The sequence below is a fragment of the Oryctolagus cuniculus genome, chromosome 4 (genome assembly GCF_964237555.1).
Source record: "Oryctolagus cuniculus chromosome 4, mOryCun1.1, whole genome shotgun sequence".
In the NCBI taxonomy this organism is placed as follows: domain Eukaryota; kingdom Metazoa; phylum Chordata; class Mammalia; order Lagomorpha; family Leporidae; genus Oryctolagus; species Oryctolagus cuniculus.
Window position 1 is genome coordinate 82398266 of NC_091435.1, and position 13524 is coordinate 82411789.

Below are 13524 nucleotides of genomic sequence, written 5' to 3' on the forward strand. Positions count from 1 at the left end.
TAGATTCTTCAAGAGTTTTGTCTTCTGCATGTGTGCCTCTAGTCAGGGTCCCAACCAGAGACAGAAACCACCCAGTAACTTGAATAGGAAAGTTTAATACAAGCAGCTATTGCTAACTATCACGAGGGATTGGAACGATTGAGATACTGGCTCATAAGGAGTAAAGAGAACTCTGGGGAACGCAGGAAGAGCAGATGCAGGCAGCAGTCACAATCACTCGAGCTAGTGTAGAGCATCTGGGGCAGGAACAAAGGTGAAGGCTGAGATCCAGACCTCCTGGTGCACTGGATGGAGGAGTTCTCTGGAGCTGCAGAGCTGCCCTGAGGTAGTGCCAAGGGACACTGCACACAGGGAGATGCCATGCCAACAGCCCTTGATGTGAAACCATTCTCTAGGGTGCCAGGGAAGGCTACCCCCTCCCCCCCGGGAGGTGCCATCCCTCAGCACTCAGGGGTATTGGGGAAAGCAGTTCATGGGAAGGTGCTAGGCCCGTGGCAGTTCTGTGAAAATCCCAGAAAGCTTTGCCAAGGGGTGCCAAGGGAAACAGTTTATGAGAGGTACTACCAGTGGTACCTTGCTGCAAAACCACCCAAGGAACGGTTCTAGGAGCAAAGTCAAGTGCATTTCAGGCTGGAGAATCATACCAGAACCAGGAGAAACCCTTTTCTCCTCCAGTATCTCTCCAGCGCCCTCTACTGACCAAGCTTATGAACCTAGCTCTGGGGAAAAAAAAAAAAAAATGAACCTAGCTCTGTTAAGGCACAGCAAGCCAAAAAAAAAAAAAAAAAAAAAAAAAAAAAACAAAAAACAAAACAAAAAAAAACCCGTTTGAAGCCAAAAGGCAATAAATTGATAGCTAGCATATATAGAGAGAGGAAAGTTCAGGAACTGTATTTTCTGAAAAGTTTCAAAATTATATCCAATTCAAGGTAATCAGTTGATTTCCCCCTTACCTTTTTAGTTGAGCGTCCCCTCTTTTTAAAAATGATTGTGGTCCTCCTTTTAAAGTGTTTTTTATTAGTCAGAAGTTAACAGAATATACATTGGCCTTGGATTCTTAGGTGTGTTGTATATCAACTCCTTATCCTCAAGAAGAAAAACGGTGTGAAAAGCAACATCAAACTGGCCAGAGTCTTCTCATTTACTGAGTTTAAAAATTGGCAGATTTTACTAAGGTACTAAGGTGTTAACCAGTTCTTCCCTAATAATTCCAATACCTATGTTTGGCCATGCAGCCAGTTCTTCTCCTTGTATCATTGCTTTTGTTTTTATTAATTTGTTTTTAAAATTTTTAACTATTTTCATTTAGAGATAATAACCTTTTCCTATCTAAAGCATCAGAAGCATTTGAAATAAATTCTCTTATAAAGAAATATATCTGTTTTTCTACAAAAAAGTCAATGGCTTCATAATTATGTTAAATTTTATATTCCACTTGGAAGGTAAGTTCCTCAGACTTCTTTCTAAAGTGTTCTCAGTGTGGGGTGCATTTAATCCATCCAGTTGAATAGCTTCTTCCTCTCTCTTTACCCCTAATTATATATCTGAGGCCTTGATCCACTTTTATCCAGATCCTCAACTAGTATTCTAACTACATCGGAATTAGCTATCTGCCTCAACTGCTCGCAGAGTCAGCAGGACACACAGCACCACCAGCTGGCATCCATAAAACCTGCTACTTGATCCCTGTCAGTGTCAGGTATCAAGTCCCCTTTGTTAATAGGTCTGCCTCTCCCCCACCCCTGGGGCAACATCTTCACCTCCAAAGCTGTCTGTAGCTAAGAAGTTCTTGCCATGCATCCATGACCTCTTTGTACCTCTCTGTGGTAACAACAGAGAAAGGAATAGGATGAAGTATGACTTGATTATATTTTTCCAAGAGAAGAGAATGATTTTTCTCTCAAAGGAAGGAAACACACAAAAAAAGACTTCCTCTCTGTGTGGATGAAGTACTGCTTAATATTGGTTTCTTTAGCAACCATGAATTTCCAACCACCTCTTCTCTCTGGTGTGTAATGTTTTCTCTACTTATTTTTTTTTTAAAGAGAAACAATGGGAGCCAGAGCTGTGGCTCTGCAGGTTAAGCAGCCATCTGCAGGGCAGGCATACCATATGGGTGCCAGTTTGTATCCTGGCCAATCCACTTCCAATCCAGTTCCCTGCTAATGCACCTGGGAAAGCAGCAGAAGATGGCCCAAGTCCTTGGGCCCCTACACTCATATGAGAGACCAGGAAGAAATTCCTGGATCCTGGCTTCAACCTGGCCCAATCCTGGCCATTGCAGCCATTTTGGGGAGTGAACCAGCAGATGGAAGATTTCTCTCTCTCTGCCTCTCCTCCTCTTTCTTGAACTTAGTGTTTCAAATAAATAAATAATCTTTTTTTTAAGACAATGCATTTTTTTTTTTTTTGACAGGCAGAGTGGACAGTGAGAGAGAGAGACAGAGAGAAAGGTCTTCCTTTGCTGTTGGTTCACCCTCCAATGGCCGCCGCGGCCGGCGCGCTGCGGCCGGTGCACCGTGCTGATCCGAAGGCAGGAGCCAGGTGCTTCTCCTGGTCTCCCAATGGGGTGCAGGGCCCAAGCACTTGGGCCATCCTCCACTGCACATCTGGGCCATAGCAGAGAGCTGGCCTGGAAGAGGGACAACCGGGACAGAATCCGGCGCCCCGACCGGGACTAGACCCCGGTGTGCCGGCACCGCAAGGCGGAGGATTAGCCTATTGAGCCGTGGCACCGGCAAGACAATACATTTTTAAAAAGATATTTATTTGTTTGATTGGCAGAGGAAGAGAGATCTTCCATACACTGGTTCACTTCATAAACACCCACAACAGCCAGCGCTGGGCCAGGCCACAGCCAGAAATCCAGAACTCTGTCCAAGTTTCCCATATGGTTAAGGGGTCCAAGCACTTGAGTCATCATCTACTGCCTTGCCTGGCACATCAGCAAGAAGCTACATGGGAAGCAGAATAGCTAGGACTCAGACCAGTACTCTGATACCCAGTATGGGTATCCTGCAAGTAGTGGTTTAACCCACTGTACCACAACAACAGTGCTGTAACATTTTCTCTAATGGCCTAGTCCTAAAGTAACAAAAGTGGCTAGCTCTTTTTTTTTTTTTTTTTTTTTTTGAAAGGCAGAGTTATGGAGAGCCAGAGAGAGAGATCTTCCATCTCTGGCGTACTTCCCAAATGACCCCAACGCCAGAGCTGGGCTGATCTGAAGCCAGGACTCAGGAGCTTCTTCTGGGTCTCCCATGTGGGTGCAAGGGCCCAAAGACTTGAGCCATCTTCCACTGCTTTCCCAGGCCATAGCAGAGAGCTGGATATGGGATGTCTGTGCTGCAGACGGTGGTTTTACCCGCTACGACACAGTGCTGGCCCCGGCTAGCTCTTTATTCAGGGTTGTCTGTTGGAGAGTTTCTCTCATTTTCCATCTCTGTTATTTTCAAACAGGATGAAATTTGCTTTTAGTCAGTTATTCATTTAGGAAATACTTTCTGAGAGTCTGTTAAATACAAAGCACTCTGAGGCTTCCTAGGAGAAAGCAAGACTAATATTCAATCCAAGACAGTGTGGTACCCAAATAAATGTTGCAAACCAAAGAATCTATGAAGGTCTCCTGTACTATTGCCTATAATTTGTTTCTTTTCTCTACCATCATTAGTTAAAATGTAAACAGATAATTAGCAGTGCATTGGGATCTAGAGTTTGGTGGCAAAATTTGGACAATATACACATGAACATCTTTGTTGTTAAACAAGATAGGCTTTGTTAACTACCAGGAAAAAAATTGTTAATATCTTATTTTTCTACACTTAGCATATGAAAACTGATTGATGGACTTCAATTCTGATATCATACTCATGTATGAGGGGTCTTGAAAGTTCATGAAAAATGTGTGTTATGAGAAAACGCATGGATAGGCCGGCGCCACGGCTCACTAGGCTAATCCTCCGCCTTGCGGCGCCGGCACACGGGGTTCTAGTCCCGGTCGGGGCGCTGGATTCTGTCCTGGTTGCCCCTCTTCCAGGCCAGCTCTCTGCTGTGGCCAGGGAGTGCAGTGGAGGATGGCCCAAGTGCTTGGGCCCTGCACCCCATGGGAGACCAGGATAAGTACCTGGCTCCTGGCTTTGGATCAGTGTGTTGCACCGGCCACAGTGCGCCGGCCGCGGCAGCCATTGGAGGGTGAACCAACGGCAAAGGAAAACCTTTCTCTCTGTCTCTCTCTCTCACTGTCCACTCTGCCTGTCAAAAAAAAAAAAGAAAAAAAAGAGAACGCATGGATTTCAAAAGTTTTTTGCACCAAAATAAGTTTACCTTTTAGTTTCACTTTTCCATGACCTTTTTGAAACATCCTGATATACAGCTTTGAAGACATTAGTTTGTCAGCCATATTAGTTGAGTATATCCTTGTATACAGAGTCCTGTGGTAAATACAAGGGTTTTAGGGCCAAAAGAGTTAGTCACAATCTCATTTCCTCACAATGAGAATGTGTAATCTAATTGTACATACAAAGAAATCTGGATACAGTGGAAACATGTGAGTAACAGTTGAGCTACTCATGGCCAACTGCAGAACAATGTCATTCAGATACGCTTAGTGCTCTTTTAAGGGCTTCAGACACAGTGGATGGATCGTTATGCAGGCCTAATTAGAGAATAAGGGTCTTTTCATGGGACATCGCTGGAATGTATCAGAACAGTGTTGTTTTCATGGCTTGGATAGGCTCAGGCTGCCTTTCTTGAACATGACTTCTGTATTGCACATTCTTCCCCCATCAAAAGGATTTGGCTAGATGGAGTCTCTGGAGGTTCAGGCAGATCATTATTAGAAACCCTCTTCAAAACCCTTTTATCAAAAATTGGCTTTGGGACAACCGGTTTCCTGTAAGTATGCCTGAGGACTCTGTGGTAAAGATGGCATTGACTGTGTCTGTGAGTGTTTGTTGGTTACCAGACATCTCCAGAGAAGTTCTCTTTTTCCTTCTGCCACTAGACAAGAAGATCTTTCCATGAGGCTTTTTTTTTTTTTTTTTTTTAACAGGCAGAGTGGACAGTGAGAGAGAGAGACAGAGAGAAAGGTCTTCCTTTGCTGTTGGTTCACCCTCCAATGGCCACCGTGGCTGGCACGCTGCAGCCGGCGCACAGCACTGATCCAAAGGCAGGAGCCAGGTGCTTACTTATCCTGGTCTCCCATGTGGGTGCAGGGCCCAAGGACTTGGGCCATCCTCCACTGCACTCCCTGGCCACAGCAGAGAGCTGGCCTGGAAGAGGGGCAACCGGGACAGAATCCGGCGCCCCGACCAGGACTAGAACCCGTGTGCTGGCACTGCTAGGTGGAGGATTAGTCTATTAAGCCGCGGCACTGGCCTCCATGAAGCTTTTTTAAGGGTGTATAAAGCTTACAACATTCATGGGTAATAGCAACAGTGGTGAAATGTTAGAAGCAAAGTTCAATTCCACATTCATTTAGTGACTAACCTTTATGACTCAAATTCTGTTAGGTACTAATTCTTACCTACGAAGAGAAAGCCAGGGAGTTTTTGCCTCTAGGAACTTACCATTTAAGAAAGTTTTAGATTTAGGGAGCGAGGTAAAGATTTCGATAATTTATTTTGTGTTTCTTTTTCCAGGGGTATGTCCCTGTGCCCTTGGGATGTTTCCTTTTTGTCAGGCACTACTCTTACACCAAACCTGAGTTTGGTTTCCATCTGGATATGTAACCACTTTGACCTTCTCAGTGCTATGCATGATGTCATTAACCCAACCTGCTTAGGACAAATTATAGATTATGCTTAGAGCTTACCTGCTCTGTGTCATAGGGTGCCACACTCAGTTGTTACCCCAAGGGTTAGCTGGCAATACCTTGTAATGGTTTCCGTTAGCTCATGCTTCCTCCCTTTCATTTTCTGTCCTCCATCGCTTTGGTTTCCATGTAGATGCTGTCATCAGAAGGAACACAGCCTCAAACAGCAAATCCTTCACTTCCTCTCAGTCCTTGTGAGTACTTTATTTATTATTATTTTTTAATGAAATCATGGAACATGTGGAGAAGCAAACCCAGTTCTTGGCATGTAAATGGGATAGGCCATGGGTAAAGCCATCCAAATTCATGAGGAGGCAAGGTTGAAGTGATAGGCCTGCCTGATAATGGCAGGCCCATGGGGAGAGGGCATAATTTTGGTCAGCCAGGATGAGTCCTTGTGAAGGCAAAGCTTGCAGTTGAATCTTTCCTTCTCTGATCATAACCAGTGGTTCCCAAAGGGTCAGGTCTCAAAGAAGAGAGCACTGATCATGACTTTGGATTATGAAACCAAACTGGACATATTACATACCCAGCTGGGGGAAACAGTAGTTCATTGGGGAGGAACAATAGCCCTTTATCATCCACAAAGCAGTTTTACCCAGTTTATTTTGTAAACAAGAAGGCATCATAATCTCCATTTTGCAGTTAAAGAAACTGGAGTTTAAACAAGAAAGTGGCAGTCCTTAACCAACAATGCCACATAATGCTAGTAAGTGGGACTTGAACTTAAGTCTTGATTTGTGTAAGACCAGTGTGTTTTCCACTGTACGCACAAATCTAAGAAAATCAGAAAAACAGCTGAGCACACCGGAGGCACTTGGAGTGTTTGGTCAGCCCAGGAATTACTGCACATGGTGCTGGACCCCGATGGAAGGCACCCATCTTCCTGCCTTTTCTTTCCTTTGCAGCTCCCACTGTTTCCTGCACTCTACATCTGCCGAGGCAGTGGCCATGGGGCTCCTGAAGCAGTTTGAGGGCATGCAACTCCCAGCTGCCTCAGAGCTGGAGTGGCTGGTTCCAGAGCATGACGCCCCCCAGAAGGTACACTCTTCAGCTCTTCTTCCCTACCTGGGAGGCAGGTGGTGAGCCTTTCTGATCTTACTGTCCTGTACCATGTGTCCCCAGTCTGGAATGAGCCTATGTGTTTCCTTCCTGGCTCATAGAAGCCATTTGTTAGCAAAAATGTTGAATGAATGAATGAATGCCTAGGTTTCCTTTAGCAATGACAAAAGACAGTGGCTCCTTCACTGTCCTTATTCCACATGACTGCTCACTAGATGCCCTCCTGTTTGTGACCCCCTTTATTTAGATTTAGGGGGAGTGCCCCTTTGAGGCACTCTGAAAAAGCGAGTTGTCAGACTCTCCTTTGCCCTGCACATGAGTCTTAAAGGCATGAAAGCACTGTGGCATACCAGAGTGCCTGGCATGAGTGCAGGGGCAGCATTAGCAATGGATGCCACCACCCTGGGATGCCATTTCTGTTTGCTTCTTAGAACACGAGGCCCTCGCTTCTAGTGCCCTGTGAGTTCTGTTTTGCTTTAAGGGACTAGATTTCCAGAAGCCCTTACTCTGTGGTATTCCTGAAATGTCTTTCACTTACTATGCTTCTGTCCTGGCCCAAAAGGTCACACATCAGTGTTGTGCAGACTGTTCATGTTAGCTCATCCTGTGTTTTTCTCCTGCAGCTCCTGCCCATCCCGGACTCACTGCCCATCTCCCCAGATGACGGGCAGCATGCTGACATCTACAAGCTGCGGATTCGTGTTCGTGGCAACCTGGAGTGGGCCCCACCCCGGCCTCAGATCATTTTTAATGTTCATCCAGCCCCAACGTGAGTATCCAAGGGCAGTCTTCTCATCCTCTTGCAACTGCCTCCAACTGTACTCCCACAGTTCTGTTCATTTAAGGGCAGAGGGCAAGGATTATCCATTTTGTCCTTAAGTTTTTTTTTTTTTTTTTTTTTTTTTTAAGATTGATTTATTTATTTGAAAGGCAGAGTCACAGAGAGGCAGAGGCAGAGAGAGAGAGAAGTCTTTCATCCGCTGGTTGACTCCCAAATGGCCACAATGACTGAAGCTGGGCCAATCCAAAGCCAGGAGCCAGGAACTTCTTCCGGATCTCCCACGTGGGTGCGGGGTCCCTAGGACTTGGGCCATTTTCTGTTGCTTTCCCAGGCCATAGCAGAGAGCTGGATTGGAAGTGGAGCAACCGAGTCTGGAACCGGTGCCCATGTGAGATGCCGGCACTGTAGGTGATGGCTTTACCTACTATGTCACTGTGCCAGCCCCTGTCCTTAAGTTTTTAGCTGTTAGTCCTTCCATGCTTTCCCAGAGCTAGCTGGAAATGAGTACTTTTTGTCACTGGTATTCCCAATCTACTACCTGCCTCCCAATAGTTTTGTGAGGTTACAGGTTTTTCTTCTCTTTATTAGACACATGGATGCTTTTATCGCCTGTTATTCTCTCCCCTTTACTATTTCTCAACCTGTACATTTGTTCAGGACCACTGGAAGAGTCACTGCTTACACCTAAGCCCTGACATTATCATCCTCACTTTGAATTAGTTCTTTCAATAGGTTCATTTTGTCCAACAGTGAACTCCACCCCACACCCCATTCTCTGAGTATTCTTATCCTTTACACCCCAGAGGCCTCATGCAGCTGCTACCTGCCAATCTGCTCTCCTTCCCCTTTGCTTAGGAGGAAAATTGCTGTGGCCAAGCAGAATTACCGCTGTGCAGGATGTGGCATCCGGACCGAGCCTGGTGAGTATCCTCTCCTACCACTGTACTGCCTCCAAGGGCTTTACCCGTCCCACACCTAGGTGTCGTTCCCCCTCTTCGTGGAGGAACGACACAGGACCCTGCGCTGTTCTTCTGTCTGCTCGGCCCTCCCCGGGTTTGCTGCTGGTTCTTCCCGGGTTGGCTACTATCCCTTCCACCTCCGTGGAAGGGCAGTTCCCCCTGGCCGCATTCCCCACTTCCGCAGGGGAGCGGCACACCGCCGGCCGGCTCTTTCGGGGGCTGCACGGGTTCCCTTAGATGTTCCCCATAGATGTTCCTGGTGCATGCCGTCTCTCTCCTCCTTTATAGTCCTCCTCCGCCAATCCCAACTCGGCTGAGTACGCTGCTCTCCAATCAGGAGCAAGTCCTACAGTTAATTGGTTGAACTGGAGGCAGCTGTGCGGAAGCTGTTTACTTCTCTCCCAGCGCCATATTGTGGGAGAGCAGATGCATAGAATAAGTCCTAATTCGAGTAACTTAGTCTAGTCCGGATTGCTCCCCACAGATCCCCCTTTCTTTTTATTTTTTAGCGTTGATACGCGCCTGTCTTCGGTGTCCCGCGGAACACACTCTGCTCTACTTGCTAGAGTTGCCACAGGCTCTTACAAGTCCTATCAATCAGGAAAACCGAATCCGGGTCCTCTCTTCGCCATTGTGAGGAGGTTTTTAGGCGCTGATGCATGCCTGTGTTCGGTGCCCTGCAGCGCATGCTCTGCTCTGCCCGCAGGGGCTTACAAAACCTATCAGGCAAACCGAATCCAAGCCTTCTCATTGCCTTATTGTGGGGGAGACTTATTAGTGTTGGTTCGTGCCTATCTTCGGTGACCTGCAGCTCATACTCTGGTCGAGCTTTGCTGGCGCTTACCGCCTTAAATCAGGCAGACCGAATCCAAGCTTAATATTGTTGTATTGTGGGGAAGCCTTACTGATGTTAATTCGTGCCTGTCTTCGGTGACCTGCGGCGCATAAGCTGCTAGCTGCCCGCATGTGCTCATCGCCTCACTTGATTAGGCAGACCGAATCCAAGCCTTCTAATTGGCATGTTGAGGGGAGGCCTTATTTTTCTCTATTTCTCTATCTCCGGGCATTCCTACCTCTCCCATTTCACTTCTATCTTCCAGCATTCCCATTTCTCTTTTACTTCACTTCCAAACTTCTGTTTCTCTTATCCCCGCAGCTTCCCGCTCTCATTCCATTTCTAAACTTCTGTTTTCTCTTATCCCCGCGGCTTCCCGGCGCCTCGCCCTGCCGGCAGCTTCACGGCTCCGCGCAGCTTCCCGGCGCCTCGCCCCGCCAGCGGGCTCCGCCCCGAGGCTGCTTCTCCGCGCCTCGCCGGCTCTGAGCCGCTTCAGCCCGCGCCTCATCTGCGCGGCTTCCCGGCTTTGCGCGGTCCGCGGTCTCCACGCTTAACCCTTTCGCGTCTGAACCACGGCCTACGCCAGCCCCGTTCCCTATCTACTCACGCCCCGTGCTCTCTCTGCACGCGGCGGCTTCCGCGAGTAACACAGCGTAGCTTGCGTCTCCACCACTAGGATTCAATCTAAGTTCCCCGGGCTAGTCTGGCGAATTCAACCCAGCGTACGTCTCCGCCTCACGATTTGGCTTCCCGTCCTTTGCTCCCCGGGCTAATCAGACGGATCCCAATCTGGCTTGCGTCTCAGCTTCTAGTTTCAACTTTTCGCCCCCTATTCCCGGGCTAACTTGAGAATCCCAAAGTGGCTTTCGTTTCCGCCTTGGCCTGCCCCCCGCGGCTTCAATTTCCCTAACACTTTTCTCTACCCGGTATGTTTCCCCAAGCTTTCCTCCAACGATATTCCTCCCTCATTTCTTCTGGCCTCTCCCCACAGTCCGCGTCCGAATCTGTTTGTTCTAGCTTTCACTTTCGCTTTCGACCTTAGAGATTTCTCCCAGCTTCCCCCCGTAGTCCGTATCCGAGTCTATGCCTAGGCTTTCAATAGCTTCTTCCGGCACCCTTTTCGTCCGGCTTTTCCCTAGGCTGTTTGCTAGTCTCTCTCTCCGGTATTTTCCCAGTTCTTCCCGTTTCTTCCCTCCTAAGTTTCATATCCGTCCTAAGTTTCCTATCCGTCCTAGGTTTTCTATCCGAGTCAGGTTTCCTATCCGAGTCACGGCACCATTATGTCGCTCCCCCTCTTCGTGGAGGAACGACACTAAACGCTGCCTAGGCTTCATATCCGAGTCACGGCACCATTATGTCGCTCCCCCTCTTCGTGGAGGAACGACACTAAGCCCTGCCTAGGCTTCATATCCGAGTCACGGCACCATTATGTCGTTCCCCCTCTTCGTGGAGGAACGACACAGGACCCTGCGCTGTTCTTCTGTCTGCTCGGCCCTCCCCGGGTTTGCTGCTGGTTCTTCCCGGGTTGGCTACTATCCCTTCCACCTCCGTGGAAGGGCAGTTCCCCCTGGCCGCATTCCCCACTTCCGCAGGGGAGCGGCACACCGCCGGCCGGCTCTTTCGGGGGCTGCACGGGTTCCCTTAGATGTTCCCCATAGATGTTCCTGGTGCATGCCGTCTCTCTCCTCCTTTATAGTCCTCCTCCGCCAATCCCAACTCGGCTGAGTACGCTGCTCTCCAATCAGGAGCAAGTCCTACAGTTAATTGGTTGAACTGGAGGCAGCTGTGCGGAAGCTGTTTACTTCTCTCCCAGCGCCATATTGTGGGAGAGCAGATGCATAGAATAAGTCCTAATTCGAGTAACTTAGTCTAGTCCGGATTGCTCCCCACACCTAGGAAAGCAGGTGGTACGAGGAGGTGACAGGGCAGAATGGAGGAAGGAGAAAGAAGGGGCCTGGCGGGGAAAGGGTTAGACTAGGAAAGAACACTGGCAATCAGGGATATTATTTCTGAGAGCACACTACAGGACTGTGTACTGGAGAAAATCGGATAGTCTCAGGTTCTTGGAGGTGAGTCTTACCAACTCTGGCAGATTGTGGTTCCTCAGTGGCCCCGGGATGGAATGTAAGAACTGTAGGCTCCACTATGTGGGTGTCTTCCAGCTTTAGGGAACTCAGAGGTGGCAAAACAAGAGGCCACTGACCACTCTCATTCCTGCCCCCTTTTTTTTTTTTTTAAAGATCTATCCATTTATCCAAAATGACAGAGTTATAGACAGAGAGAGTTCTTCCATCTGCTGGCTCACTCCTCCAATGGCTGCAACAGCTGGAGCTGAGCCAATCTGAAGCCAGGAGCTAGAAGCCTCTTCTTGGTCTCCCACACGGGTACAGGAACGCAAGCACTTGGGCCATCTTCTGCTGCTTTCCCAGGCCATAGCAGAGAGCTGGATTGGAAGTGGAGCAGCTGGGACTCAAACTGGCCCATATGGGATGCTGGTACTACAGGTACCAGCTTTACCTGCTACGCCACAGCACCCGCCCTTTCCCCTGTTTTTAAGATTTATTTTTTATTGATTTGGATTACATAGAGAGAAAGGGGGAGAGAGAGAGAGGTCTTCCATCTGCTGGTTTATGCCCCACATGGCTGCAGTAGCCAGGGCTGGACCAGGCTGAAGTCAGGAGCCAGGAGCCCAAGCTCTTGGGCCATCTTCTACTGCTTTCCCAGGAGCATTACCAAGGAGCTGGATCAGAAGTGGAGCAGCCAGGACTTGAACCAACCGGCATCCATATGGGATGCTGGCACTGCAGGCAGTGTCTTAAGCAGCTACGCCACAACACTGGCTCCCATTTCTGCCCTTTCAAGCTGCCTCATCAGCCCTGTAGATGGAAAAGTCACATCTGGCCTTTTGGCTTTCTGGTTTTATTTCCCAGATTATATCAAGCGACTGCGGTACTGTGAGTACTTGGGCAAGTACTTCTGTCAGTGCTGCCACGAGAATGCCCAGATGGTCATCCCCAGCCGGATTCTGCGCAAGTGGGACTTCAGCAAGTACTATGTCAGCAATTTCTCCAAGGACCTGCTCATTAAGATCTGGAACGATCCACTCTTCAACGTGCAGGACATCAACAGCGCCCTCTATAGGAAGGTCAAGCTGCTTAACCAAGTCCGGGTAAGAACCTTGAGAAGGCCGCGTAGTGGTAGATTCTTGCTCTTCTCCCCTCATCCCCTGTGTGTTCATATGGAATTATCCAAGATTGCCATTGTCACAGTGTCAGAGTTATAACCATCTCATCATCCAAACTCTAGTACCTTGTTTTTAAAAAAAAATTTAAGATTTTATTTATTTACTTGAGAGAGCTACAGAGAGAGGAAGAGACTACAGAGAAAGGGAGAGACAGAGAGAAAGATCTTCCATCCACTGGTTCACTCCCCAAGTGGCCGCAGTGGCTGGAGCTGGACCAGTCTGAAGTCAGGAACCAGGAGCTTCTTCTGGTTCTCCTGTATAGGTGTAGGAGAGGAACCAGGACAGGAATTGGTGCCCATATGGGATGCCGGCACCACAGGTGGAGGCTTAGCCTGCTATGCCACAGCGCTGGTCCCAATCTATGCACTTTCTTAATCTGTTCTCATTTCCCTAGAATCTGGCTAGTCAGAGCCTCAAACCTGGCAGTGATACTCTGAAGCTAGAGAGTGCTTGGTGGCAAAAGCAGAACTTCTCCCTTCACCAACAGTATTACTGAGTAGAGAATAGGGTATTAAGTGGGAAATTTGTTCTCTGGTGTCCACGTCTCTTTCCAGCTGTTTGTGATTTGGGCAGACTGACCTGGTTACAGGGGCCTTTCCTGACTAAAGAGCCCCATGGTGTGAATTGTTGAATTTGAGGTGTAGAAGACAGCTTGACTCTGGGTTAAAAGTGCCTTCCCTCCCTTCCTTCCTTTTTTGATTTTGTTTGTTTATTTGAAAGGGTTACAGAGAAAGAGAGGGAGAGAGATCTTCCATCTGCTTATTCACTCCCTAGGTGGCCACAACAGCCAGGCTGGGCTGGGCCGGAGCCAGGACTTTCTTTCTTTTTTTTTTT

General features: G+C 48.1%; 1 protein-coding gene across 7 annotated transcripts in view; it reads left to right on the plus strand.

The window, feature by feature from the left end:
* RUBCN (rubicon autophagy regulator) overlaps window positions 1-13524 on the plus strand; it is an 86765-nt gene that overhangs the window by 67313 nt on the left and 5928 nt on the right. For all 7 annotated transcript variants that reach the window (XM_008266734.3, XM_070072240.1, XM_070072241.1 and 4 more), the window contains 5 exons: window positions 5943-6003; window positions 6718-6850; window positions 7495-7640; window positions 8508-8572; window positions 12377-12615. In XM_008266734.3, the coding sequence (XP_008264956.1) occupies window positions 5943-6003; window positions 6718-6850; window positions 7495-7640; window positions 8508-8572; window positions 12377-12615 (644 nt within the window). The remainder of the gene's footprint in view (window positions 1-5942; window positions 6004-6717; window positions 6851-7494; window positions 7641-8507; window positions 8573-12376; window positions 12616-13524) is intronic.